The sequence below is a fragment of the Rhinolophus hipposideros genome, assembly GCF_964194185.1.
Source record: "Rhinolophus hipposideros genome assembly, chromosome: 18".
NCBI lineage: Eukaryota > Metazoa > Chordata > Mammalia > Chiroptera > Rhinolophidae > Rhinolophus > Rhinolophus hipposideros.
This window is the reverse complement of record NC_138064.1, coordinates 33,587,784-33,613,990: the sequence shown is the minus strand read 5'-3', so window position 1 is coordinate 33,613,990 and position 26,207 is coordinate 33,587,784. Positions and strand designations below refer to the sequence as shown.

Sequence of the window (26,207 nt, the reverse complement as noted above, 5' to 3'; positions counted from 1 at the left end):
CTTATCTGGAATTTCATCAACTAGAAAGTTCTGCTAAATTAGTTCTTCCATGACTTAATGACCATCATGATCCTGAGGTTCCAAAAGTACTATTTGAATTATCACAGAAGAAATATTTTGAACATATAATACAATAATTCTCCTGCATTATAATCCTCTGAGAACTGGTAACCCAAACTTGTACAGATTATAATACTCTATTAAAAAGATTTTACAGGGGCCGGCCCGGTGGCGCAGGCAGTTAGAGCTCCGTGCTCCTAACTCCGAAGGCTGCGGGTTCGATTCCCACATGGGCCAGTGGGCTCTCAACAAAAAAATAAAAAATAAATAAAAAATAAAAAAAAAGAAAATATTTAAAAAAAAAGAAAAAGATTTTACAGTTAAGTTCAACACCTCATTTCCTGGCCATACCAATTCTAAAGGATTAACAGAGTAGGGAAGTAAAACAGTCTAGCATTTTTTTAGGCTGCAATATTAATACTGAAATAACATGGGAGAAATTTTTAAAAATTACGTAGATGTATAATTTTAAAATATTAATTTTAAAAGCCAAACATATCCATATTTACATCAGCACAGTATACATCATATGTGTATTGTTTATTAAAGACTTCTTGGTTTCTTTTCTCAAAAAGTTAAACAGAATTACCATATGATCTAGCAATTCTACTCCTAGGTATGAGGTCAGACAATTAAGTTCGCAAACTCATCCTAGAAAAAGTGCTACATACCTCACTGCTGAATATCACTACTGTCACCTTTGAAGTACTCCCCTTGGGAAGCTATGCACCAACGCCAGTACCTAATCCACCCTTCAAAGCAATTTTGGAACTCTTTTTCTGGAATGTCGCTGTATTAACCTTGATGTCCTGAGTGTCATCAAAATGCCTTCCTTTCAATATTTCCTTTATCTTCGGGTAAAGAAAGAAGTCACTGGGGGCCAGATCAGGTGAGTAGGGAGAGTGTTCCAATACAGTTATTTGTTCACTGGCTAAAAACTCCCTCACAGACAGTGCTGTGTGAGCTGGTGCATTGTCGTGATGCAAGAGCCATGAATTGTTGGCAAAAAGTTCAGGCTGTCTAACTTTTTCACACAGCCTTTTCAGCACTTCCAAATAGTAAACTTGGTTAACTGTCCAGTTGATACAAATTCATAATAAATAATTCCTCTGATATCAAAAAAGGTTAGCAACATCGTTGCAACAAATTTGCAAACTTAATTGTCCGACCTCATATATACCAAAAGAATTGAAAGCAAGAACTCATACAGATACTTGGACACCAACATTCATAGATAGCCACATTATTCACAATAGCTAAGAGGTATAAACAACCCAAGTCCACCAAGAGATGAATGGATAAACATACAATGTTTAAATCCATACAATGGAATATTATTCAGCCATAAAAAGGATAAAGCTCTGATACATGCTACAACACGGATGAACCTCGGAAACATGTTAAGTAAAATAAGCCAGACACAAAGAACAAATATTGTATGATTCCACTTATATGAAATATTTAGAATAAGCAAATTTACAGAGATAGATTATAGATTTGAGGTTACCAGGAGCTAGGGGAGGTAGGGATTAAGAGTTATTATTTGAAAGACACAGAGTTTCTGTTGGGGTGATGGAAAAGTTTTGGAAACAGATAGTGGTGATGGTTGCACAATATTATGAATGTAATAATGCCAATGAATTGTACCTCTAAAAATGGCTAAAATCGCATTTTTATGTTACATATATTTTACCACAATAAAGAAAAAGGAAAAAAGACTTTCTAGCAAAAAGAAGTACAACATTCTTATCACTTAGCTAAAGCAACTAGAAGTTTTACAACACATGTAAAACAATTGTAACATAACATACAAATTTGAACTCACTAAGTTTTCTCTTGGTTGTAATTTTAGAGACCTTGGAATTTTAGGGGTAACTTCCACTGGAGTTATTCTGACTACTGCATGCATTTCTATATTTAGTCTCTTTCTCAGGTCATCTGGAATCTGAAATTTAAAAATGAACAGAAATATAAATACGCTCAAAGCTTGATTAAAAAATATTCCAGAGCACACATATTCAAATTAACTTCCATGAATTCAGGTGAAATTATAGGAGCTATCATGATTCGTAGTATAAACAGATGGATAGTTAGGTACTGTTATATCACAAACATTTCAGCTTTCCCCCTACATTTCTTTCTTCTAACCTCTTCTTCAGAATGTGATCAATTTTGATTGATCAAGTCAAACCTGTCTGAGACCTGATGGTAACTACTGCCACTCCTCACTGGCCATGGCTCCCAACCTTTAGAGTGGGAAGTGAGACTCCTCACTGCTATCTTATGTGGTCCCCAAGACTTTACCACCATCACTTCTTCACCCCGTCCTCACCATTCCAAAGAGTGTTCATACCTAACGGCAGAACCATTAATAAAAGGAGGTTAAGTCATAACAAGTTCAGCGTTAGACAATTTGGTTTTGAAGATTCAGTGGGATCTACTAAACTGAGTTTAGAGCTAACAGAAAATAGTAAGGCAGTAGTCTGGAGCTTTAGAAAATGCTGTAGGCTGAAGAGATGAAAACTTTCTAAGGCACCTGCATAAAGGTGATAGGGAAAACTGTGGAAGTAAAAGAAATCTACAAAGGAAACCCCCTTCCCTTCCTATTTTTCTTCACTGTCTTAATAATTTCCTCCCTTTCTCTCTATGAAGTTTTGCTTCACAATGTTTCAAAATTAGGGTCAAATAAATGGGACTGGTGACTCATTTCACATAGTTAGCATTTATATTTGAGGCCAGGATGAGACAGTGAAATACCAGTTGCTCTTACTTCCTCTCCCCATTACACAGGTTAAAGAGCTGATACCCTCAGAGTAAGCTTCTGGGCTCATTCCAGTCAGGTACCGTCACAGGGAGCAGGAAGGTCGCCTCACACTGTAGGTCTCTCTCTACACTGGGCATTTTCCCCAACACATAACAAGTTTTCCTCGTGTTTTCAAGAACTTGGAAACAAATCTTCTGCAGGTATTAAAGATACAAGGATTCGTAGGGCACTCCAAGCTAAGCGTGAACTCTGGAGTCAGAGTGCCTAGTTTTACTCCTATTTCTACTTACTAGCTATGTAACCACAGGCAAGTAGTAATTTTGACCTCTGTAGGCCTGTACTTGTCTAATATTATACTGTCCAAGTTTACGTAGGCAGAAAATTCACAATCTGTACCCAAACAAGGACTCTACCCTGCAATCAGAAATCTGTTCCTGCAGAGACGTTGGATACTATTTCTTATTAATCTGGTTTTCAATTTGTATATATTATTCTAACTCATAATTTGGGGAAGTTCAAACAACATAAAATTATTTCCTTCCTAATTATAAAATTTATACTAACCCAGACTTTCCCAAGATGGAGAGCTTCTACATTTTTGGCGTATTTTATGGCATTCTTCAATTCCTCAAGTCCATTCCAGACAACCTTCAGTACACAGGACTTACCATCTTCTTGACTATGATCTAGGCTAATTTGTTTTTGATCTATTGGTTCTGATATCTGCTTCTCTTTTTCAGGTGACAGGACATTCTGCTTTGTTTTACTCTGCTGTTGCTTTGGAGAAAAGAGCTTAACGAGCTTTCCATAGGTCACAGTAAAGCTGGGCTCCACATCAAAATATTCCTGGTCCCATGGAAATACATGAATGGCATAGTATTTGTGAAACACAGAAGTTGCTGATGAGTTACATACACTGGGAGGCTGAGATTTGCATACTCTGAAAATATTGTCTACAGGAACAACTTTTGACTGGATCTTTTTGAATGCATTGATTTCAGTTATACCCCAGGATGTCTCTCGTTTCTTCTCAGACCCAAAGGAAAAAATGCTTTCTATCATACTCCATAAGCTTGACGGTGGGTCAATTGTATCCTCTGAATCTGTTTCATTAGACCCAGTGACTCCTGTAGTATGTGACTGAAGTTGCTTGGTTTGCAGTTCTTTTGTCAATCCTTGTTGGTCTCTTTCATAATAATGAAATGTTCCACGTGTATCATCTGCTTTTGAAAAAGTATTTTCTTTGGCTTGGCGGGTCTTTGGCTGAATAAAGAGTTTTGTGTCTGTTTCCAGCCTTCCATAAGTAGCAGCTGGTATTAGTGTAACTGTGTAGAAAATAAGGCGCATTAGTGCACGTTCGCCTCTGTTTTAGACTCAGTGCTATGGCGTAGAGTATGATGGCAAATATTACGATAGCACCTACCAATTTGGATAAATATGTAAGTTTGTTGATCAACCCAAACAGGAAAAATGGCTTTTGGAAAAACAATTCGAATTTGATCTAGAAGATGCTGTTCAAGGGAAGCAGCATGCAGCTCCTAGAACCAATGACAAAAAGATCAATTCACTTCATATTTTGTCCATTCCATGTTTAGTAGGAAAATCTCAAGTCATTCTTATAACTCAAACCAACTCAGAACGTATAACGAAGCACAGAGAAATCTAAAGGCACTGATATTTTGAAGTAGTTTAATGTCAAACTGGGATAGTTCTCATTTTGTTTTCTTTACCAGTATCTCCCAATCATCTGCTGAGAGGGGTTCCACCTCAACTTGTTCACAAGACACCACATGGGAACACGGCTTGAGAAACACCTAGAAAAAATTTAAAATGTAAAACTGCTTTTAAAAAACTTTTCTGTATCTCTAGAAAATAAGAAATTCTCTCTTTAGGTATGTAATTAAGTGTTTGTATCTGTGTATAGTCTTTCATTTGACAAACATTTATTAAGTACTGATTCTTAGCTAGGCTTTGATATACTCAGCATTTTAGGACAAATTGTTTCACAATTAATTATAGAATAAAGGAAAATACATCCTAGCACAACACGTTTTTAAAAAATAAAATAAAGGTAACCACTTTAAAAAAAGAAATGTAAGTTTAGAAATGCAACGAGATGGGGGTGGCTGGTTAGATCAGCTGATTAGAGCACGGTGCTAATAACACCAACGTTGGTGGTTCGATCTCTGCATGAGACTCTATGAGCTGTGCCCTCCTTAAAAAAAAAAAAAGAATAAATAATAAATAAATAAATAAATAAATAAATAATAAAAATGCAAAGAGAAACAACAATGTCATCAAGTCATGGCTTGATCTAGTATACAAATACTATTATTTACAGAAGTTTTACAACTGTTAGTTTTATAACTATGTCAATCCATGCTGCTTCTAGAAAACTAAAAAACACACTGAGATAAAGACTATACAGCCAATTACAGTGGTACCTCGGTTTTCGAATGTAATCCATTCCGGAAGACCATTCGAGTTCTGAAACGTTTGAAAACCAAGGCACGGTTTCCCCATAGAAAGTAATGCAAAATGGATTAATCCGTTCCAGACCTTTAAAATCAACCGCTAAAACTGCAAATTTAGCATGAATTTTACTATCTAATGATACCAAAGATCCATAAAATTTATGGCATTTGTAAAACAAAATATTCGTCAACTGAGACATTCGAAAACTGAGGTACCACTGTATTTAGATTTACTTAGAGTGCCTCACTGGACTCCTCAGTTAATTTCCCTTCACTACTCCCGTTTCCCTATCTGAAAGGGGTGTTTCTGAGGAAGCACACAGCAGCTCCTGTCCACCAGGAAGCTAGAGTCCTGGCCAAGCCAGACCACTTCCTGTTCTTATCTGTTCCTACGGATGATTCTTTGGGAGACAGTGCCTTAGTGGTATTGCTACAATACAGAGGACCTGCAGAAAATCAGGTAAAAGTTCACTGTGAGGCAAATGGTGATTAAACACAAGCAGGAGTGTTCAGAGTGCTGATGAGACTTGATCAGGAATAGGAAGCTGATGTTTCCCACAGGGAAGTGTCTATTACTGGGTTTTGGACTTAAGGAGATGTTCTGGATCAGTAATAACTAAGAGAAGTAAATGAATAAATTCAGGATTAAAATGATTTTCCCCTTGTTCTATCTATCACCATATTTTCCCAAATTGATCTCTCTGTTTCATGTCCATTTCTATTTATGTAACTTCTTTTTCATTAGACATGGACCAGAATTGTCAAAAAACAAACAAACCAACAACAACAACAAAAAACTCAAAGAGAGCAGAACTGTAATTTGTTATGCGATCCTGGGCAAAATATTCCATCTCCCTTGGTTTGTAGAGCAAGGCACCAAAGTTAGTGATTTCTCAGGTTACTCTGGTGCTAAAGTTTTAAGATTCTAGCAAAAACAGGGTAAGCAAAGGACTAGTGCGAGGCCTATGGATTTCTCATCAAAGACATGCATGAACAAAATTAGTCTGTGTTGAAAACAAGTTAAAAAGATGTGACTATCTTTTGTACAGTTGTGGGAAACTGGTAATAGGAAGCAAATTAGCCCCATCTATCAAATTTTTAAATGTGCAGCCCCCCAATTCAATTTTTACTATTTCATTCCATATACATATAGAGAGATGTTCAATGCATATTATTTGTAATAAATGGAAAAATATCTCTGATATAGTTTGTGGGAAAAAATTGCAGAAAATATGTATGATCTCATTTTTTCAAATCCTAAAGGTCTAATGAGATCCCAACATACAATATATACTCATTCTGAGACTGGAGTTAGAGAAATAGGAAACTTTTTTTTAACTTTTAATGTATTACTTCTATAGTTTAAATATTTTTAAAGGAATAAATTGGTGAATATAATAAAATGATAAAATAGACATGAGTCCTTAAGCTTTGGGGTTTATAATCTAAACACATTAAATTCATAGGCAAGATTAAAATGGAAAAATAACATCCCTCTTTTGTAGGACAGTTTTCTAAAGATCAAGTATAACCCTGGAAGGTTAGAAAATTTGTCAGAAACAAATGAAATGAAGTTCGATAACAGAAAGTAAAATGCAATAATTTATAAAGCAAAAATAATTGCACAAAAGCAAAATTAGGGAACATGGAAAGTGAATAAAATAGAAAGCAGAATATAAAGTCAACTAGAGAGCTTGGTAGACTGTAAGATGAGTTAACATCAGAATATATGGTAGATAATGACTTAACTGTGTATATAGTCAACTTGAATACCTCGGACTAATTATAGGAACATACAAGTTAGGTGTCATCTCTCTCCTTAAAAAAAATCTGACTTCTAAATTTTATTTTCATTGCTGTATTATGCGATATTAGAAAAATGTCATTGTCATCACATTTTGTGCTTACCTGTTCCCCATTTGAGAGTCCAAGTTTCTGACCAATTTGTCTGTTAATTCCAGCCACATTTTCACTTTGATCGCTGAAATGCCTGCCTTCCACCCAGCTCAAGAATGCAGGCTGGTGACCCCAGGTTACTTCTATAGCTTGATTCTATTTATTCAGAAATAAAAAACAGGGGGAAATACTTTGAAAGTTTTTACATGCTTTTCTGGATTCACATAAAAGGTAAAACTATTATTGCAATCCACAAACACAAAAAAAGTTCTATAGATAGTTTATGGCTCTGTTATCCACATCTGTCATAGCATTTAAAAAGCTATAATCATTTCAAACATGCAACAATGGTGATGCTATACGTGAAACCAATATACTTAGAGTCTTATGATAGCATTATAAATTGATCCAATCATTCCAAAATTCAAAGTGGCAAAAGGCAGAGAATGAATTTATATGACCTTGATGTGTGTGTGTGTGTGTGTGCATGTGTATGTATAATTCATTAATGATTCAAAGAAGAAAAAACCTACATCAGAATATATCTCTGTAGTATTTTCTATAAGAATGAAAATAGGATTGGCTTAAGTGTCTACCAATAGGAAAATTATTAAATAAGCTATAAATTTACTATTTTAAAATGAGTCAATAACTAGAGACATATACCATGATCATTAAAAATGTAACAGTATTGCTCTTAGAAATGTTTCTTTTTTTGGATCTCTCTTCTTAGCCAAGGGAAACAAGAAAAAATAAACAAAGGAGACTACATCAAACTAAAAAAAGTTTTCACACAGCAAAGGAAACCATCAACAAAACAAAAGGCAACCTACTGAATGGGAGAAGATATTCACCAATAATACACCTGATGAGGGGTTAATATCCAATATTTATAAAGAACTCATACAACAACATAAAAACAAACAATCCAATTTAAAAATGAGCAGGGGACCTGAATAGACATTTCTCTAAAGAGGACATACAGCTAGATGGCCAAGAGACAGACATATGAAAAGATGCTCAATGTCACTAATCATCAGAGAAATGCAAATTAAAACCACAATGCAATATTACTTTACACCTGTCAGAATGGCTATCATCAATAAGTCAACAGAAACAAGTGTTGGCATGCACTGTTGGTGGGATTGCAAATTGGTTCAGCCACTATGGAAAACAGTATGGAGATTCCTCAGAAAATTAAAAATTGACTACATATGACCCAGTAATTCCACTTCTGGGTATTTATCTGAAGAAACCCAAACACTAATTCCAAAAGACATATGCATCCCTTTGTTCACTGCAGTATTATTTACAATAGCCAAGATATTAAAGCAACCTAAATGTCCTTTGATAGTGGACTGTATAAAGAAGATATAATACATATATACAATCGAGTATTACTCAGCCATAAAAGAGTGAAATCTTACCATTTGTGACAACATAGGTAGACCTAGAGGGTATTATGCTAAGTAAAATAAGTCAGACAGAGGAAGACAAATACTGTATGATCTCACTTATATGTGGAATCTAAAAACCAAATTAAATGAACAAACAAAATACAAACAGACTAATACTATAGATACAGAGAACAAACTGATCGTTGCCAGAGGGGAGGAGGATTTGGGGGCGGGGTGAAAAAGGAGAAAAGATTAAGAAGAACAAATTGACAGTTACAAAATAGTCATGGGGACATAAATTATGGCTTAGGGAATTAGTCAATAACAATGTAATAACTATGTATGGTGCCAGGTGGGTACTAGATGGGGGACCACTTTGCAGGTTAGATAAATGTCTAATGAACATGCTGTACACCTGAAACTAATGTAATACTGGATGTTAATTGTAACTGAAAAAAATTTAAAAAGTAGCAGTATTTATTGATTAGAATAATAAATTCAGATGGTAAAAGCACAAAAAAGTATAAAACGTGAGAGCAGGTCCCTATTCCCAGAGGTAATTAACTGTTAATAGTGTCTTATGTATACTTCCAGAAATTTTATATTACGCAGCTTCATAAATAAAAATTTAAAGTTCTAGAACTATGGAAACATTTTATAAGAAAATAGTAAAACACGGCATTTATTCTCATTAAGAACATTTGTATAAAATATTTAAGTTTGTCACTAAAGATTAAAAAACAATGTTTTCTATGATTAAAGAATTACAAACTCATTATAAAAACCTCGGAAAATATATAAACTTGGAAGGAAAAAAAGGAATTATTGGTATTCCCTCCACAAAAAGACAACCATGTGAATAGTTTTGTGTATTTCTGGCTAATCCTTTTTTTATGCAAAGTTTTTCACTTTATACAAGTTAATTTTTAATTAATTTTTTTAACTTATTGGGGTAACATTGGTTAATAACATAATATAAATTTATAACAAACATCTTTATACTTCATTGTATGCGCACCACCCAAATTCTAGTCTCCTTCTGTCACCATTCATTTGACCCCTCTTACCTTCTTCGTCCTCCCCATCCCCTTTCACTCAGATAACAAGTTAATTTTTTACATGGCTGTGTATTTTAGTTATTATTTAGTATCCTCTTTCCCCCACTTAATATTGTATCATAAGCATTTTGACACATACATCACTTTTTAATAAAAAAGTAAGGCTTTCATTAATAGCCATCAAAACTTACCATATCAGGAAGTTTTAGTATTAAATTCATTTATTTATACCAAAATAAATTCATTAAATATTAAATTCATTCATTTACATCATATTTTACTACCTCAAAACTGGTTATAGGCTGCTTATTGTGTTTCTTTAAATAGGACAAATTTCAAAGGATGTTGGAGCCACTTCTGAGGTAATATAATGTACTTTAAGTTAAACATATTAAAATTTTGTATATAAGAAAGTCATTGTGTATCACTTAGCTTTGTAATTTTTCTCACAATTCTTCACAGGAATAAAGCGCTCTGGCTGACAAAAGTCTTTCTATGGAGTACAGTGTGATAAAGTAGAAAAAGCCCTAGATTTGGAGTCAAAAGTCCTAAGTTACTATGTCAGGTGTAACTGTGGGAGCCGAGGTCACCAGAGCGAAAGTGCCACCCCACCCCAGATGCTTTATACGGCGTTTCATCAGAGGCAGTGACACTGTCTCTATTTCACATGAAGAAACTCTTAAAAGTAGAGATGTTAAATGAGGAAATAGGAAATGCGCCTGAAATATCAAAAAGGAGAATTCCTCCAACTCACTGGAAAAGGAGAAAACCAACTTTATTAAACAGAAAAAATACTTCAATGATTCATTTGGTCAAAATGTAGTAACCAGCTCCATAAAGTCATAAAATATGTACAGTTAAATTTAGTAAACTTTGCAGAGTAATGTTCTGAGTTCATTTTTATGTCAAAAGTTTTTCACTTGAACCACAGCGCCCTGGGTAAAGAAGAAAGGACAGACTAGAGAAAGGAGCCCCTATTCCAGGAATTTAATCTAATCAGCAAATGACTGACTACTTGCCGTTGCCCAAACCTTCAGGTGAAATCACAGGTTGCAATGCCTTAGGACTGGCCAGTTCCCAGGCCTGGGTTATTTCTGGCTAACACAAAAGACACGACAATCTGTACCTCTCTGGTCATTTCTAGAAGGCAATTTAGGTTGTTTGCATTCAGTATGCATATGAATCCTTTCCCCCATTTCATCAATCATAGCAAGTCCTGAGCCTGGAGTACAGAAAAAGTAACTAAGTTAAAGGAGTTGTTCTCAACTGGGGGTGATTTTGTCCCCCAGGAGACATATGGCAACGTCTGGAGACATTTTTGGTAGTCACAACTGGGAGGAGGGGTGCTACCGGCATCTAGTAGGTAGAGGCCAAGGACGCTGCTAAACACCTTCCAGTACCCAGGACAGACCCCCACAACAAAACATTATCCAGCCTAAAATGTTAAGAAAGCCTGAGTTAAAGCATCAACTGGGTATCCAGTCCTGAAACAAGGATTTGGATAAACAAAAGACAATACTTGAAACACAGAAAAGAGCTTAACAAATGAGATGTGTCACATAAACACAGCAGTGAAGTTTTGAAAAGGAGACAAATTGTAGGCAACAGAGAATTTGAAAGCTATCTGGAGGAGGTAGGATTATATTCAGTTTTTAAAGGCATGGAATGAGGAAAATGTAGGAAAGAACAATAGCACCGAGTAAAAATACAGAAGTGGGAAGTAGCTAGGTTATGGATGAAATAATGAGAAGCCTAGTCTGGATGAGGCAGACTGAGGTATAGACAAGAAGGCAAATTCACTGCACAGAAATGGTACCGGCCTAGGAGTACCAGTCTCCTTAGTTGTAAAAGTATAGAAGTGACTTACAGGCATACCTTGTTTTACTGTGCTTAGCTTTGTTGTGCTTCACAGATGTTGCATTTTTTACAAATAGAAGGCAAGACCCTCCATCCACAAAAAAGATGATAACTTGCTCTTTGGTGAGACTCACTTTATGGCTACACTAGCTTTAGGGCAGTGGTCTAGAACCAAACCCGTAACACCTCCGGGTATGCCTGTAGATAGACACCTAAGGTCCCTTTCACCATCAACATTCTATGATTCTAGAACAGTGGGTCTCAACACATTTGTGCATCTAAGTAGCCTGGAGTTATTTTAAAAGTTAAAAGATGTCCACTCCCCAATTTCTGATTCAGTAGCTCTTGGGAAGGACAAGAACACCTGTATTTTTTAAAGCTTCAAGGTAAGTCTGACACAGGCCACAAAACCACTGTTCTCACCCTCATCCCCTTCCTTACAGTATCATCTGTATTATGCATTCAATGCTTCAGCCCAAATAAAATAATTCAACCTATTAACTCCCAACTCATGACTTTCTGCTTTAATAATTACATATGCCCACAAACCCAATAATTCTGGGAACCCACCCCAAATAACCAGAAATGAAAATAATGTTTTATAAACAAAGATGTGCTCTTTTAATTAAAATATAATTATTGTTATCACTTTTAATGTCTAAAAATTAATACAATATAAATGTTCAATCACAGTGAAAAATTATGGCAAATTTATGATAGAATACTAATTAAACATGAAAAATGATGACTTTTAAACAAAATAAAACACTCATAATAATACTATATGAAAATAGCAGGACACAAAACTATATGTGTGTGTAGGACTTCATTTGTGTTAAAACTAATTAAAGATTAGAAACGAAACTGGAAGATTTGATCCAAATTGTTAACATTAGTTAATCTCCAGATTTTGGGGATTAATGGTAACTTTAATTTTCTGGGTTATAATTTTCCATGCCTCCTAAATTTTCTATAAAACACATGTATTACTTTTATTACTGGGGAGAAAAGTTGGCCTGTTCTGCTGATATAAGTTAAACAGAAACAATAATTTGTTCCAAGGCTGAAGAGATTTAAATTTCAAAAAGATATCCATGAATTAATTCTTATGAATATTTATTGAAAGCTCAAAGTTTAAAATAAAGACAAGACTGCTAAATTCTTAAACAGTGATGAATGGAACATAGCATCTACATCTTAGGACCACATTATTAGTTACTATGAGCAGCATTCCTACACACTCATTAGGTGGGGATTTGAAAGCAGCTGAAAAACTCCACCAAAGCTCACTGAGAACACAGGGCAGGGCCTACCTAGACTTAGTGATGAATTCTTCTCCAGCCATGAAAGCTCGTAGGGACCAAAAGATTGTCTGCTAAAAGAAATAATGGAAGGATCTGCTGAATTTGGAAAGCTTTGAAAGATAGTGGAGGGAAATAATCTAGAAAAATGGTTACTGAGAAGTAGCTAAAGTGTAAAGGTGTGATACTTGAAATTATTGCAAACTCTTAAGTATTTCCTGCTTGGATTAGCCAGTGGTGAGTACCACACGTCCAGGATTTTCCAGGATTTCAAATACAGGCACACCTCGTTTTATTGTGCTTCCCTTTATTGCTCTTCACAGATGTTGCGTTTTTTACAAATTGAAAGCAAGACCCTCTATCAGCAAAAGATTACCAGTGGCTTTATTGCCATACTCCTTTTCTTGCAGTGGTATGGAGCCGATCCCACAGTATCTCCAAGGCGTGCCTGTATTCTAGCCTTTGCCTCCATAAGCACACTCAAACTCCTAGACCAGGTGCCTCTATTTTTAATTAAGAAAGCAGGGATGTCATATCTCAGGCAACTGTGATAGCCATGGACCACCATCACTAAATCCAGAATGGCTAATGACAACAGAGGTTCAAGAATCCTAACTACAGACATCCAAGTATGCATAACCCACCGCACGCTCCGGGCACACCTCGGAGGTGCTCCCAGCGTCCGCCCGGGACTGCAGGGAAGAACCTCTAACCTATCCCGCCGGTGGGACTCGGGCTCAGCCCCTGGTAACCCACAGGGACTCCGCAAACCAAGTCTGCTCCTTCTGCTGGACGCCGGGACCACGGCCGCTCAGGCACCTGGAAATCGCTGTCGGGAAGAACATTCTCAAAACACAAAAACAACAACAAAAGTACCGACTTCTGAAGTCCTTTCCAACCTGGAATGAGGACTGTCTGAACGTAGAGGTAGAATATTAAGCTGTTTGACAGCCCAGTTTCACCGAATGAAAAGCCCAGAGATGAGGCCAGTTAACTGAAAGGCCCGGGCTGCACTAGACGCGGCGTGGGCTGCACAGACTGCGCTGACCGGCCCTGAGCTCCAACGGCCCTCAGTCTGGCCACCACGCCGCTCGGCGGCACCGGGAACGCAGCCCGTGCCCGGCCGTCGGATGAGGCCCGGAGCGGCCGCCGCGTCCCTGGAAGGCCTCGGCCGGCTCCGACCCCAGACTACACTAGGTGTCCCGAGTCCGGGCCGGGAGCCCTGTGGGAGCCAGCGCTTTACCTGCAGCAGGTGCAGCTGGGACACGAGGCGCCGTGGCAAGTGCAGGAAGCAGTCACGAGCGTTGGTGAAGGCCACAGTCACTGCCGCCCCACCTCCCCCGGCACCCGCCAGGCGTTCGCTGCCCCACATTGTCGCCAACACGGATCGCCCGACCGCCAACCCTAGCGGACCCGGCCAACCCCGCAGGCCCAGAGCGTCCGACCCGGATGAAATCGATGGGGCCCTCCCTCCGCGTCCCCGGCCCCTCGCCCAGCGGCGCGTCTCACCGCTCACGAGTAGGGGGAGGAGCGAGCGAGCCTCCTCCTGCTCTCCGGGCCTATCCGCCGCGCCGCTGGGGGGCGGCACCTCGTTCACCGAATCATCGCTGGCAGGAAACAATGGCCAATTCCTCAGCCAATCCCGGCACGTCTTGACTCATCCCTCTCTCTTATTGGATAAACAGAAGGGCAGCCAGGCGGATGTTGTCGTCTCGGTGAGGGCCAAAGTCGGCAAGATGGCGTCGAGTGGTGGGGAGCTGGGGACCTTATTCGACCATCACGTCCAAAAGGCTGTATGCGACACGCGGGCCAAATATCGGGAGGGGCGACGGCCTCGGGCTGTCAAGGTAAAGTGATTTTGGTTTCATTCGCCAAGCTCAGTAGTTTTATGTGAGCTCTAGTTTCACATGCCCAGCTTACGTAAATAAAGGCTTGAAAGACTGAGGTTGTATCCCTCCCTCATTGGAGATGGGTGTTAGGAACCCTGGGACTCAGGTACCACAGATCCCCACGACCTCCTCGGTCAGCTGCTAGAACGTCAGCTCTGCGAAACGGGGCTTTGTTTTAGTCATTGGGTCTTCCGTGTTGATGATAGTGCTTGGCACACGGTAAGCTCTCAATGAATATTTGTTAACTCCAGTAACTTTTACCGAGTCAGCTTCTGGAAAACATGTCAATTGAGGTAGTCCTGTTTTAGGTTTTGGTTAGAGGCGCTCACACGTGGGGTGAATTTTTCGTTATGCAGAGAGAGGTGCACATTTTTTGACGTTCTGTGTGCTGCAGACCAGTGGAACAGACTAGTTCTTGCTTTTAAAGCTTTTATTTTTTAAGTAGATTTGTCCTGGGTTTACTTATGAAGTGCGTTTAACGTGTCTGCATTTCTTTCAGGTATATACAATTAATTTGGAATCTCGGTACTTACTAATACAAGGAGTTCCTGCAGTGGGAGCAATGAAGGAGTTAGTTGAGCGATTTGCTCTGTATGGAGCAATTGAACAGTATAACGCTCTAGATGAATACCCAGCAGAAGACTTTACAGAAGTTTACCTTATTAAATTTGTGAATTTACAAAGTGCAAGGTAATATGCAAGTTAAGCAGTGTCTTATCTTTTTCATTCCCATTGCTATTATTTCGTCCCCAGTTGTCCCCCGTTCATACCTGAATTACTCAATAACAATATAGTCCTGTGGTAATTTTGTCTTCCTCCAGTCTTTTTTAATGTTCGCCTTACCAAAACACATTCCATCATATCGTTCCCATGCTTAACAGTTTTCTGTCATACAGTGTGGTAAATTAAAAATTGACTTTGGAGTAAGTTTTCAAGTTCCACTGCTTACTAGCATCACGACCTAGGACAAGTTATTTAACCCTGTTAAGCCTGTTTTTCCTATTCTGTAAAATCCATATGGTAGAAGGACCTACTTAAATGAGGTCGTGTAAGGATGAAGTGAGATAACCCATATAAAGGACTTAGTATGGTGCCTCCTGTTCAGAATGCAGTAAACATTGATTATTGAGGTTCTTCTTATTATGCACCTGTGTAAATTGACCCCATCTTTTCCACTTTCTATACAACACTTCTGTTCCAATAAGGCTGAAATACGAAATGCTTTATTATGCGGACCCCTACTAATTCGCTTCAAGACCCATCCTTCCCTGGCTATTACAATTCATATTTTGTGTGCCACGAATAGCACATGTAGTCTACCATTAAAGCACTTGATTTTATGGGGTCATGTATTGTTCTCAGGTTGCTCTTCTATGTAATATCACTTTCCTATCCAACTTGCCAGCTCCTCATGGTTAGGGAAGCATATTTTCTAGAGCTTTTGCATTTTCCACAGCACCTAGTACAGTAGGGCTTGGAGTTTGACATCTGGATTTGCATCCTAGCTCCACAAACCAATGTGAGCATGGCTCAGTTATAAATGTCCCCAGGCCTCACTTTCATCATAGAGTTGTTGTGAAGTGTTAATTCAAGTGAAGTACTTAGGACACTGCCTAGTACATAGTAAAACCTCAATAAGTATTTCTTATTATTATACCTGGGCTCAGAAGTACTTAACTATTTATTGTAGTAATGCCTGACCGGTCATAGATGTTTAAATATTTATTGAATGAATACTACCTTCTCATTTTCTCATTGAATAATTGTTATATATTCAGTATTTCCTCAATTGTAGGTTTTACAATTATTAATTTTCTCATATATGAATCCCATTATAGGAACACATTGTGCTGAAAAGGCTACATTGGGTATGAACTAACTCTCAAGGGCCATTTAACTTACCACAGAGAAAATCTCTATTTCATGACCACATATTGTATACCTTAGGCTACCCAGCTGGATCCTAAGTTGGTTTAAGGGAGTCTGTATATGTGTGGATCACTTAGCTCAAAACCTATTAATACAGTTTGGAGAGGGGAGTCAAGGTTCTAACAGAATGCACTGGATCAGTAAGGCCGATAGCATTCACAAGCACAACACCTTAGTTCCCAAAGCATGCACATAGCAAAAGCTGGACTTTGCTCTATAGATCATTGCATCGTAAACTAGTCAAGCTTTCGTCCTAAGTAAATCTAGATTGATAAACCATGCTATCATGTATTTTTGTTTAGGACAGCCAAGAGAAAAATGGATGAACAGAGTTTCTTTGGTGGATTGCTTCATGTGTGCTATGCTCCAGAATTTGAGACAGTTGAAGAAACTAGAAAAAAATTACAAGAGAGGAAGGCTTATATAGGAAGAATTACTAAAAATAAAGGTATGGAAAGCTTGTTACTAAACACCTATGTGTCATTCATTCTGCTAGGTATATCATCATGGAGCTCCCAGTCTCGTGGGAAGGGAGACAAGTAAATGATCGCAATATTCAATAACTATCAACTATAGGGTTCTGTGTAGTGTTCTATCTGGACTGAGAAGGGAGAGATGTTGGTTCGTGGAAAACTTCCTACAGGATGAGAGAGGTTTACCCAGATAGCATCTTTAAGGATAAGTAGATATTACCCAGATAGCATCTTTAAAGGCCCAGAGGAATAAATGAGCATCATGTATTTTAAGGAACTGTGACTAGAACAGGGTAGCCACAACACAGAGGCTTCAGAGATAAGATTAAGATGACAGGAAGTGAATCATGAAGGGCCTGTGTCACATGCTAAGGAATTAAGGTCTGACCTAAAGGCAGTGAGAAAAAATTAGGATTTTTAGACCAGTTACCAACTGCTAATCTAAAACTGCTAAAAGTGGAAATGTTCTACTTTTGACCAGCAGCTGGCTAAGTGCCCCATATGCCCAACTGTGTTTCCCTAGACATAAATTCCAAATGCCAGGAATGGAGCCATGGGATCTGGTTCATGGATTGTAGGACTAGAGCAGTCAGAATTGGATTAAAATAATGTGTGTGGTCTGAAATCTGAATAGTACTAGATGCTCAAATTACCAAATTTCTACCCTTTAGTTGAAAGACAAAGTCAGTGTCCATATAGCTAATGAACATGGTGAGTTTATGGCTGATTGGGGAAGGGGCATGTGCCAGTGGTGAAGAGAAAATTTGGCAGGAGAACTGGTGAGAGTCCCTGGTCATTTGTAGACACTGAACTTTAACTTGTGGGATATGTAACTAACTAGTTCCAGGCAAACTTGATGTGTTGGGGCAAAGGAAATTATAAAATACGGGCCCAGCATATTGCCTCCTTTAAAAACTAACAAACACAAACTAAGGATCATCTACATTCATGTAATAGAATTCTCTTATGCTGTTAAAAAAAAAAAATCAGCTTTCTATGGAAAAACTCTCTAAGATCTACAGTTAAGTGAAAAACACAAAGGTGCAGAGAAATGGGTATTATAGGAGAGAAAGAGGGGTGGGTGGAAGGAGGAAAAGTAAGACATGCTGTACAGATGAAGAAGAAAGTAAGAATAGTGATGACTTATGGGAGGTAGAAACCAGGCATATGGGGAACAAGGAAAGAGTGAAACTTGACACTTAATATACTTTTTATCCTTTTTAGCTTTTAAACCACATGAATGTATTACCTCCTCAAGAAATCAATTTTTCAGAGTAGCATTTGTTAACATTTCAAAGTAATGTTTGTTTTTAAAATTACATATTTCTAGAATGATGAAAATAAACGAACCATTTCTGTTTCCCTTTCCCTCACCTTTTAAATTGTAATATAAAGATCATTTCATGACAAAGAAGAAACTGGTTTCAGAACATAAAGACACAAAAGATTTTCGACAGGACTTCCATTCTGAGAAATCTGGATTCTGTGCAGCTGGAAACGCAGGTCCTTGTCTTCCTTATTCTTGTGACTTGCCTTTGTGTTACTTCTCCTCAAAATGTACATGTTCGTCAAGAGAGCACATGTATGGAGCATCGAACTCTTTTCAGGAGGGTAGAAACCTTGGTGAAACAGTGGGGCATTGCAACCACAATGACACTCTGCAGAAAATGCAGGTGAAAACTTTTAAAAATTCAGTGGCCTGCCCTGGTGCACAGAAGGCTATTACTCCTTCAGAGGCAGTTGACAGATTTATGCCTAGGACAACACAACTGCAGGAGCGGAAAAGAAGAAGAGAAAATGATCGTAAACTTGGAACTTTTCTTGAAACAAGCATGAGCAGTAATGAGGTTATGATTGGGCCTCTTTTACCAGACATACCTAAAGTGGATATGCATGATGACTCATTGAATACAACTGCGAATTTAATTCGAAATAAACTTAAAGAGGTAAGATAATTTTTGAACTGTTTTAAGAGACGATTTGGTTACAGTAGGACTAACAATTAAATGGAGAATTGTTTGTGAAAACTGTAGCATTGTCATTAACTTTTTTCATTTTTAGTTTTTTGGTGTGTTTTCCTACAATTCTCTGTTGAATTAACTGAATTTGACTAATAGAAATTTATTTGCTTTGATGCCATTAATCTTGCTTTGAACAATGAACAAAATATATTTTGTATCACTCTAAATATAAAAGCAGTGGTTTCAGTAAGATCAATCTGAGAGCAGAGCGCAGGCCCTCCCTTTTTTTAAGCCCCTCAGGTAGTTCTAATATGAGCCAAAGTAGAGAACTATATTTTTAAAATATTTTTAAATTTTTCAGTTACAATTGTCATACAACATTATATTAGTTTCAGGTGTACAACATAGTGATTAGACATTTATGTAATTTATGAAGTGATCACTCCAATAAATTTAATACCCATCTGACACCATACATAGTTATTACAATATTATTGACTATATTCCTTATGCTATACCCTACATTCCCATGACTATTTTGTAACTACCAATTTGTAGTGCTTTCTCCCATCCCCTTTTTCACCCAACCCTCCCCTCTGTCCTATCTGGCAACCATCAAAATATTTTCTGTATCTGTGTTTCTTCTTTTTTTTTTAAATAGGAGCACATGGGATTTTTTTTTGCTTTTTTCAAATTGGGGAATACTGGGGAACAGTGTGTTTCTCCAGGGCCCATCAGCTCCAAGTCATCGTCTTTCAATCTAGTTGTGGAGGGCGCAGCTCAGCTCCAAGTACAGTTGCCTTTTTCAATCCTTAGTTGCGGGGAGCGCAGCCCACCATCCCATGCGGGGATTGACCTGGCAACCTTGTTGTTGAGAGCTCAACGCTCTAACCAGCTGAGCCATCTGGATGCCCCTCTATGAGTTTCTTTCTGTTTTATTTTGTTCTTTAGATTCCACATATAAGGAAATCTTAAAATAGTTAACATTTCCTTAAATATTTGTCTTTCTCTGTCTTAACTTACTCCACTCATCACAGTACCCTCTAGATCCATCCATGTTTTTGCAGATGGCAAGATTTCATTCTTTTTTATGGCTGACCAATATTCCACCTTTTATCCATTCATCCATTGTTGGACACCCAGGCTGCCTCCACACCTTGGCTATTGTAAATGCTGCAATGAACATATGGATGCACACATCCTCTTGAAGTAGTATTTTGAATTTCTTTGTATAAATACACAGAAGTGAAATTGTTGGGTCCTTCTTTGTCTCTTATTATAGTTTTTGTTTGAAAGTCTATTTTGTCTGGTATAAGTATTGTTACCCAGGTTTTGGTTTGTTTCCAGTCTCATGAAATATCTTTTTCCATCCCTTTCCTTTCATTGTGTGTCTTTTGATCTGAAATGAGTTTCTTGTGGGCAGCATATGTAAGGTCTTGCTTTCTTATTCTTTCAGCCACCCTATCTTTTGATTGGAGAATTTAATACATTTACATTGAAAGTAATTATTGATAGATATGTAGTTATTGCTGTTTTATTATTCATGTTTGATTTTTTTTTTCCATCTTAGAGAAGTCCTTGTAATAGACTTAGAGAATTTCTTAGAGAATTTCTTGTAATACTGGTTTTGTGTTGATGAACTCTTTTAGCTTTTTCTTGTCTGGGACGCTCTTTATCTGTCCTTCAATTCTAAATTGCTGGTTAGAGTTATCTTGGTTGTAGGTCCTTGCTTTTCATCACTTTATTTTGTGCCAATCCCTTCTGGCCTGCAAAGTTTCTGTTGAGAAGTTAGCTGACAGTCTTATGAGAGCTCCCTTGTAGGTAGGTAACTGCTTTTCTCTTGCTGCTTTTAAGATTCTGTGTCTTTAACATTTAGCATTTTAATTATGATGTGTCTTTCATTGGTCCTCTTTGAGTTCATCTTGTTTGGGACTCTCTGCACTTCCTGGACTTACATATTTATTTCCTTCACCATGTTAGGGAAGTTTTCTGTCATTATTTCTTCAAATAGGTTTTCAATTCCTTGCTCTCTGTCTTCTCTTTCTTGTACCCCTATGATGTGAATGTTATTACACTTGATGTTGTCCTAGAGGCTGCTTAAACTATCCTAATTTTCTTTTTTTTTTTTTTTTTTGCTGTTCAGATTGGGTGTTTTCTGCTACCTTATCTTCTAAATTGCTGATTTGACCTTCTGCTTCATTTAATCTGTTGATTCCCTCTAATGTATTCTTTATTTCAGTTATTATATTCATTTTGACTGGTTCTTTTTTTGTTTTCTGTCTCCCATTTTTATGTTTCCTATCTCTTTGTTGAAGTTCTCTTTGAGATCATTGAGCATCCTTACAACCAGTGTTTTGAACTCTGCATCTGGTAGATTGCTTGTCTCCATTTTGTTTAGTTCTTTTTCTGGAGCTTTGTTCTGTTTTTCATTTTGAACACGTTTCTTTGTCTCCCCATTTTGGCTGCCCCCTGTGTTTGTGTCTATGTGTTAGGTAGGACTACTGTGTGCCCTGGTCTTAGTAGAGTGGCCTTATGTAGTTAAGGTGTCCTGTGGAGCCCAGTGGTGCAGTCTGCCTGTCATTTGAGCCAGGTATTCCAGGTGTGTCCCTTGTGTGGCTTGTGTCTGCCCTCCTGTTGTAGTTGAGCCTTCGTTGCTATTTGCACATTAGCGAGAAGGATTGGCCCTTAGGCTGAGTGGTTGTGAGGAATGACAGTGACTACAGTAGAGTTATTGTGCAGGGCCTGACCCTACAGAGCAGGATTTGCTTTAGCAGGGCTCTGGTGCTTGCTCTGCCTTTTGTGTTTGTCATCCTTGGAGGCAGTCAGGTGATGCTTAGTCTTAGTACGAAGCTGCCAACCAGATGTGCAAGCCCTTGGGCCTTTTGGGAGGGGCCTCTCACTGGCCAAGTTAAGCTGTAGCATGTGCCCTGCCCAGTGCCACCTGGCATGAGCCACAAAGCAATTCACAAATGGCCGCCACTCAAACTGGGCTTGGAGGTGCCTCGAGAGGCCAAGTGGCAAACCAAGGCCAGCTGCTGCTAGTGCTGGGTTTGGGCTGCTCAGCAAGAGGTACGCAGCATGCCATGGCCAGATGTTGCTTGTTTGGGTTTTGTGAAGTTAAGATTTTAGGAAAGTCCACAGCATGAGGCAAGACAGGCCATTGATATGGAAAAGACACTGGAAGCGGCTTGGGTGAGTCTGCATTCTGAGTGGGGCAGGGTCTCAAGGAATGACCAGGGCGGTCGACTCGTGTTAGCCAGGTTGATGGAGCTTCATATATGGTGGCCGCCTGCATCTGCACACTGTGGGGGTGGAGGGGGCCTCAAACATAGAAACAATGGATTCTGCCAGCACTTCTGTCCAGGAGAAATCTGCTCCTCCAGCCCTCTCCCTGCAGCCAGATAATTCAGTTCCTTCCTGTATGTCTTTGGTGCCCCAGCGCTGACGCTCAGAGTGAATGAGTCCATGCACTGGCCCTTTAAGAGCAACGCCTGGGACTCCAGCTGCCCTCCTGTCTCACTCAGACACAGTCTCCACTGGTTTTCACAGCCAAAAATTGTGGGGATTTCTCTTCCCAGCACTGGGACCCTCGCTTCTCTGGGGGGCGGGGTGCCTCCACAGCTGAGATATCCCTCCCAGTTTTTAACTTCCACAAGAGGATGTGGGACCAGCCCATTCCGTGTCTCTGCCCCTCCTACCTGTCTGGACGTGGCTTCTGTTTGTCCTTAGTTGAGGGACTTCTGTTCAGTAAACTTCAGGCGAATCTCAATGAGGTTTGTTCTGTAGTTTGTTATTGTGATGTGGTCGTCACAGGAGGCGAGCACGGCATTGACCTACTCCACCATCTTGACCAGAAATACGAAGCACTACTGGATTAAAAGAAAATTATTACAATATATTTCTCTGAAGTTCAAAGTTTTTAGAAATTACATCAAATTCAAAACATTTATTTTCCTACTTTCATAGAGATAGCCATACAATAAGGTGAGACTTCTAAAGATTAGGCCTTACCCTCTGCATTTCAAATGTAAACCTCTTAAATAGATTAGAACTAGATTGTGCAATTTAGTAATATTTGTTACATTACTTACATAATCATTTTCCACTTTCTAAGCACAAATAAAAGAAAGTTAACATTTGAGTTTGCTTTTGAAAGAAATTATTGGGGAGTACGACTTTTTAGAAATCACAAACTGAGGGAGAAAGACCATTCTCTTATACTTAACTCTGATGTTCAGAAAGTGCTTTTCACATAGTTGTTCTCCAGTGTGATTTAGGGAGCCTCAAGTAGCTTAATTTATTTTATGTACTTTTTTTTACCTTAAAATTATTATCCGATTAAGGATAAATGATTGTTTTATAATAATAAAAATCCATGGACACAATTTCTATGTTTACACCTCTTAAATTTTTAGTTTGTGCTGGCACCCTTTCTTCCTTCACATGCAGCTCATTAATGCATAGATACAGATACATAGATGTCTCAGCCAGAGCTGGCTGTATTTTCAAGAAAAAATTGTTAGGTCCAAACCCTAGATATAGAAATAATAGGACCAAAAAAAGGAGAAATACAGTTTACTACAGTTTCTAGTAATTTTCCATTTTAAGTGGAGATTCCTACTCTCTTTATTTAACTTATTGTCCACTCTTCTTTTGATGATGTGTTCAATTTCATTTTCCCCAAGAAATTTAGGATTATACCATTTTCTGATTATTTCTCCAAATTTTTCCTTTACCCCCCCCCCCCACAAGCGTCCATGTCTGTAAATGTACCAGACGTTTTCAGCATTTCAAGTTGTGCATAATCACGGAGTCTATCTGTATTCATAAAATAACAACTTCAGATCTATAAAGGAATGTTAAACTAGAGCATGTGTTTACTTCTCCTCCTCACCTTTTTTTTTTGTTTGTTTTGTTAAATGTAGTTAGAAATTTTACTCCCATCAATGTTTGGGCAGAAAACTGCTCTGTGCCTAGATCATAGGCTGTATCTTGAACTTGGGCTAATTCTGCTTCAAACGTGATAGCAAGGATAGGCTATTGAATATATAGTCTGCCTCTTCTAATAGTTTGTTTACCCTTGTACCATAAAAATTAAGTTTCGGTGGTTCTTTTTTTTTTTTTTTTTTGTCAACTAGGTGGTTTCATCTGTGCCCAAGCCTCCAGAGGACAAGCTAGAAAGTGTACATACAAGTCATCCATTAAAACAAAGAAGAAGAATATAAGATTACTGGCTGCAGATTAATATTTTCTAGGGTACTAATTTTTAGCCTGTCATTTTAATTCTTGAAGAGATTTTACTGCAGGTATTTTTTTAATGCACTCCTCTCTATTATTTCATTCAAGCTACCTGTCTAATTTAGTTTCATCTTTTAAAATTAATTTATCATGTACATGCCAACCAACTGTTTCCCTTAATAAAACTTTCCCAGAAACTGCACCCCATGACTTCGGTTATATCTTGTTGGGTAGAACTGGACCAGTGGCTGTTCCTAACTAACGAGTCTGGACTGGTGAATATTTTAGATTTGCAACATCTGTGGTTGAGGAAGCAAGAGAAAAGAGAATTGGGAATGGCTGAATCAGTATTTGCCACAGATCCAAGATTGTTAGCTAACTTATAAATAAAATAATATTAGTCTGTCATTACTTATTATAGTTGTCATTTTGATCCATGCTTACTATTACAGAAACTGTTCTTATAACATTACCTCTCACATTGCAATAACGATGTGAATTAATTGAAGCAAATACAGAAACTTTACAATAAATATAGACAACCAGGATCTGTTTTTATTTTAATACAACTATTAAGTGATTTGCATTCAAAAACTAAAAGTCAGGATGTGTGAATGCCAGTGCTTCAAAATCAAGACAAATCTGCAAAGTAAAAAAGTTAAACTATTAGAACAAAGCTGAAATTAGACATTACTTGCTATAGTTAAGTTCTAAGAAGAATTCACTTGATCCATAGCAGAAACAAATCAGTATTTGTAAATACTAGACTTCTACCACTTTCATTACATCCACTTTTTTTTTTCTGTCAGTGGACCACATAGTTGGAAATCCAAGTATGTCCAAGATGTTTACATATTTTTACTGATAAAAATATGAAGGCTCATACCAAATGGTGTATGTATTTGTTTTCTCCCTATCCTTAAGGCCTCTAGCCTAATGGATTGAATTTGAACAGTTCAAAAAGTTCCCCTTTGGGGCAGCCGGGACTCAGTTGGTTAGAACATGAGCTCTGAACAACAGGGTTGCTGGTTCAATTCACATGTGAACCAGTGAGCTGCACACTCCGCAACTAGATTGAAGATGACAAGCTGCCACTGAGCTGCCGGAGGGGCGGCCGGATGGCTCAGCTAGAGCACGAACTCTGAAAAATAGGGTTATCGGGTCAATTCCCGCATGGGATGGTGGGCTGTGCCCCCTGCAACTAAAGATTTGAAAACGGCGACTGGACTTGGAGCCGAGCTGCGCCCTCCACAACTAGATTGAAGGATAATGACTTGGAGCGGATGGGCCCTGGAGAAACACACTGTCCCCCAATAAAAGTTAAAAAACACAAACCGTTCACCTTCAGTTTGCCTTACTGATCCAAACTTGTTAGCACGGCACTAACTGGTGGATGGTATTAAAAGAAGCTGCAGGCAAGGGGTTTGACCCCAGTTCCTTGTAAGTTAATGATATATATATTTTTTTTTTTCTGAACTCTGAGGTAAAAGATACATTAGAGCACAAAATTGGAAAGAATAAATTGCTAACTACATAAGGCTCCTTAGACTTTACGGTGCTATGTACCTTAACCTCAGAGTCTTACTGTATTTCCGATGGTGGTGGCCAGGGGCTGGCCGGTGGCGGGAATGGGGAGTTGTTTAACAGGGATAGAGTTTCAGTTTTGAAAGATGAAGAGTTCTGGAAATTGGTTGCACAACCAACAGTGAGATATACGTAACAGTGCTGGACTGAATACTTAAAATTGGTTGGAAAGGTTAATTTTATGTTAGGTGTATTTTACCGCAATAATAAAAAATGCCCTAAAGGGAGGAGCTGTGAAGAGATGCGTTCTGTACTTGAATGGATTTCAGATCTGCTCTGTGACTGGAGACCAGCACGCCGCCCCATCCCCGCCAACATATTTGACC

At 38.3% G+C, this 26,207-nt stretch overlaps 3 protein-coding genes across 9 annotated transcripts in view; 1 reads left to right on the top strand and 2 right to left on the bottom strand.

Moving 5' to 3' along the window:
* Nucleotides 1-14,323, bottom strand: part of PEX1 (peroxisomal biogenesis factor 1) — a 56,606-nt gene extending 42,283 nt beyond the window's left edge. For all 4 annotated transcript variants that reach the window (XR_013995388.1, XM_081080207.1, XM_081080208.1 and 1 more), the window contains exons 1-6: nucleotides 14,051-14,323; nucleotides 7,207-7,350; nucleotides 4,555-4,638; nucleotides 4,248-4,362; nucleotides 3,389-4,149; nucleotides 1,886-2,005 (exon numbers count right to left, since the gene is read on the bottom strand). Coding sequence is in view for 3 of the 4 variants with exons in the window: in XM_081080207.1 (XP_080936333.1) it covers nucleotides 1,886-2,005; nucleotides 3,389-4,149; nucleotides 4,248-4,362; nucleotides 4,555-4,638; nucleotides 7,207-7,350; nucleotides 14,051-14,179 (1,353 nt within the window). In the remaining variant the exon portion in view is untranslated. The remainder of the gene's footprint in view (nucleotides 1-1,885; nucleotides 2,006-3,388; nucleotides 4,150-4,247; nucleotides 4,363-4,554; nucleotides 4,639-7,206; nucleotides 7,351-14,050) is intronic.
* A 185-nt stretch (nucleotides 14,324-14,508) lies between these two features.
* Nucleotides 14,509-26,207, top strand: part of RBM48 (RNA binding motif protein 48) — a 22,649-nt gene continuing 10,950 nt past the window's right edge. For 2 of the 4 annotated variants that reach the window (XM_081080211.1, XM_081080212.1), the window contains exons 1-4: nucleotides 14,509-14,654; nucleotides 15,196-15,386; nucleotides 16,928-17,073; nucleotides 18,494-19,044. In XM_081080211.1, coding sequence (XP_080936337.1) covers nucleotides 14,544-14,654; nucleotides 15,196-15,386; nucleotides 16,928-17,073; nucleotides 18,494-19,044 — 999 coding nt within the window. In that variant the 5' untranslated portion in view covers nucleotides 14,509-14,543. Of the gene's footprint in view, nucleotides 14,655-15,195; nucleotides 15,387-16,927; nucleotides 17,074-18,493; nucleotides 19,045-24,197; nucleotides 26,118-26,207 lie in introns of those variants that run through there. The other 2 variants (XM_081080210.1, XM_081080213.1) reach the window with 2 other exon arrangements.
* The window catches only part of LOC308510619 (calaxin-like), a gene marked incomplete at both ends in the record, with an annotated part of 15,923 nt that continues 14,644 nt past the window's right edge, over nucleotides 24,929-26,207 (bottom strand). Inside the window, one exon of the mRNA XM_081080215.1 lies at nucleotides 24,929-24,939. Within this exon, the coding sequence (XP_080936341.1) occupies nucleotides 24,929-24,939 (11 nt within the window). The remainder of the gene's footprint in view (nucleotides 24,940-26,207) is intronic.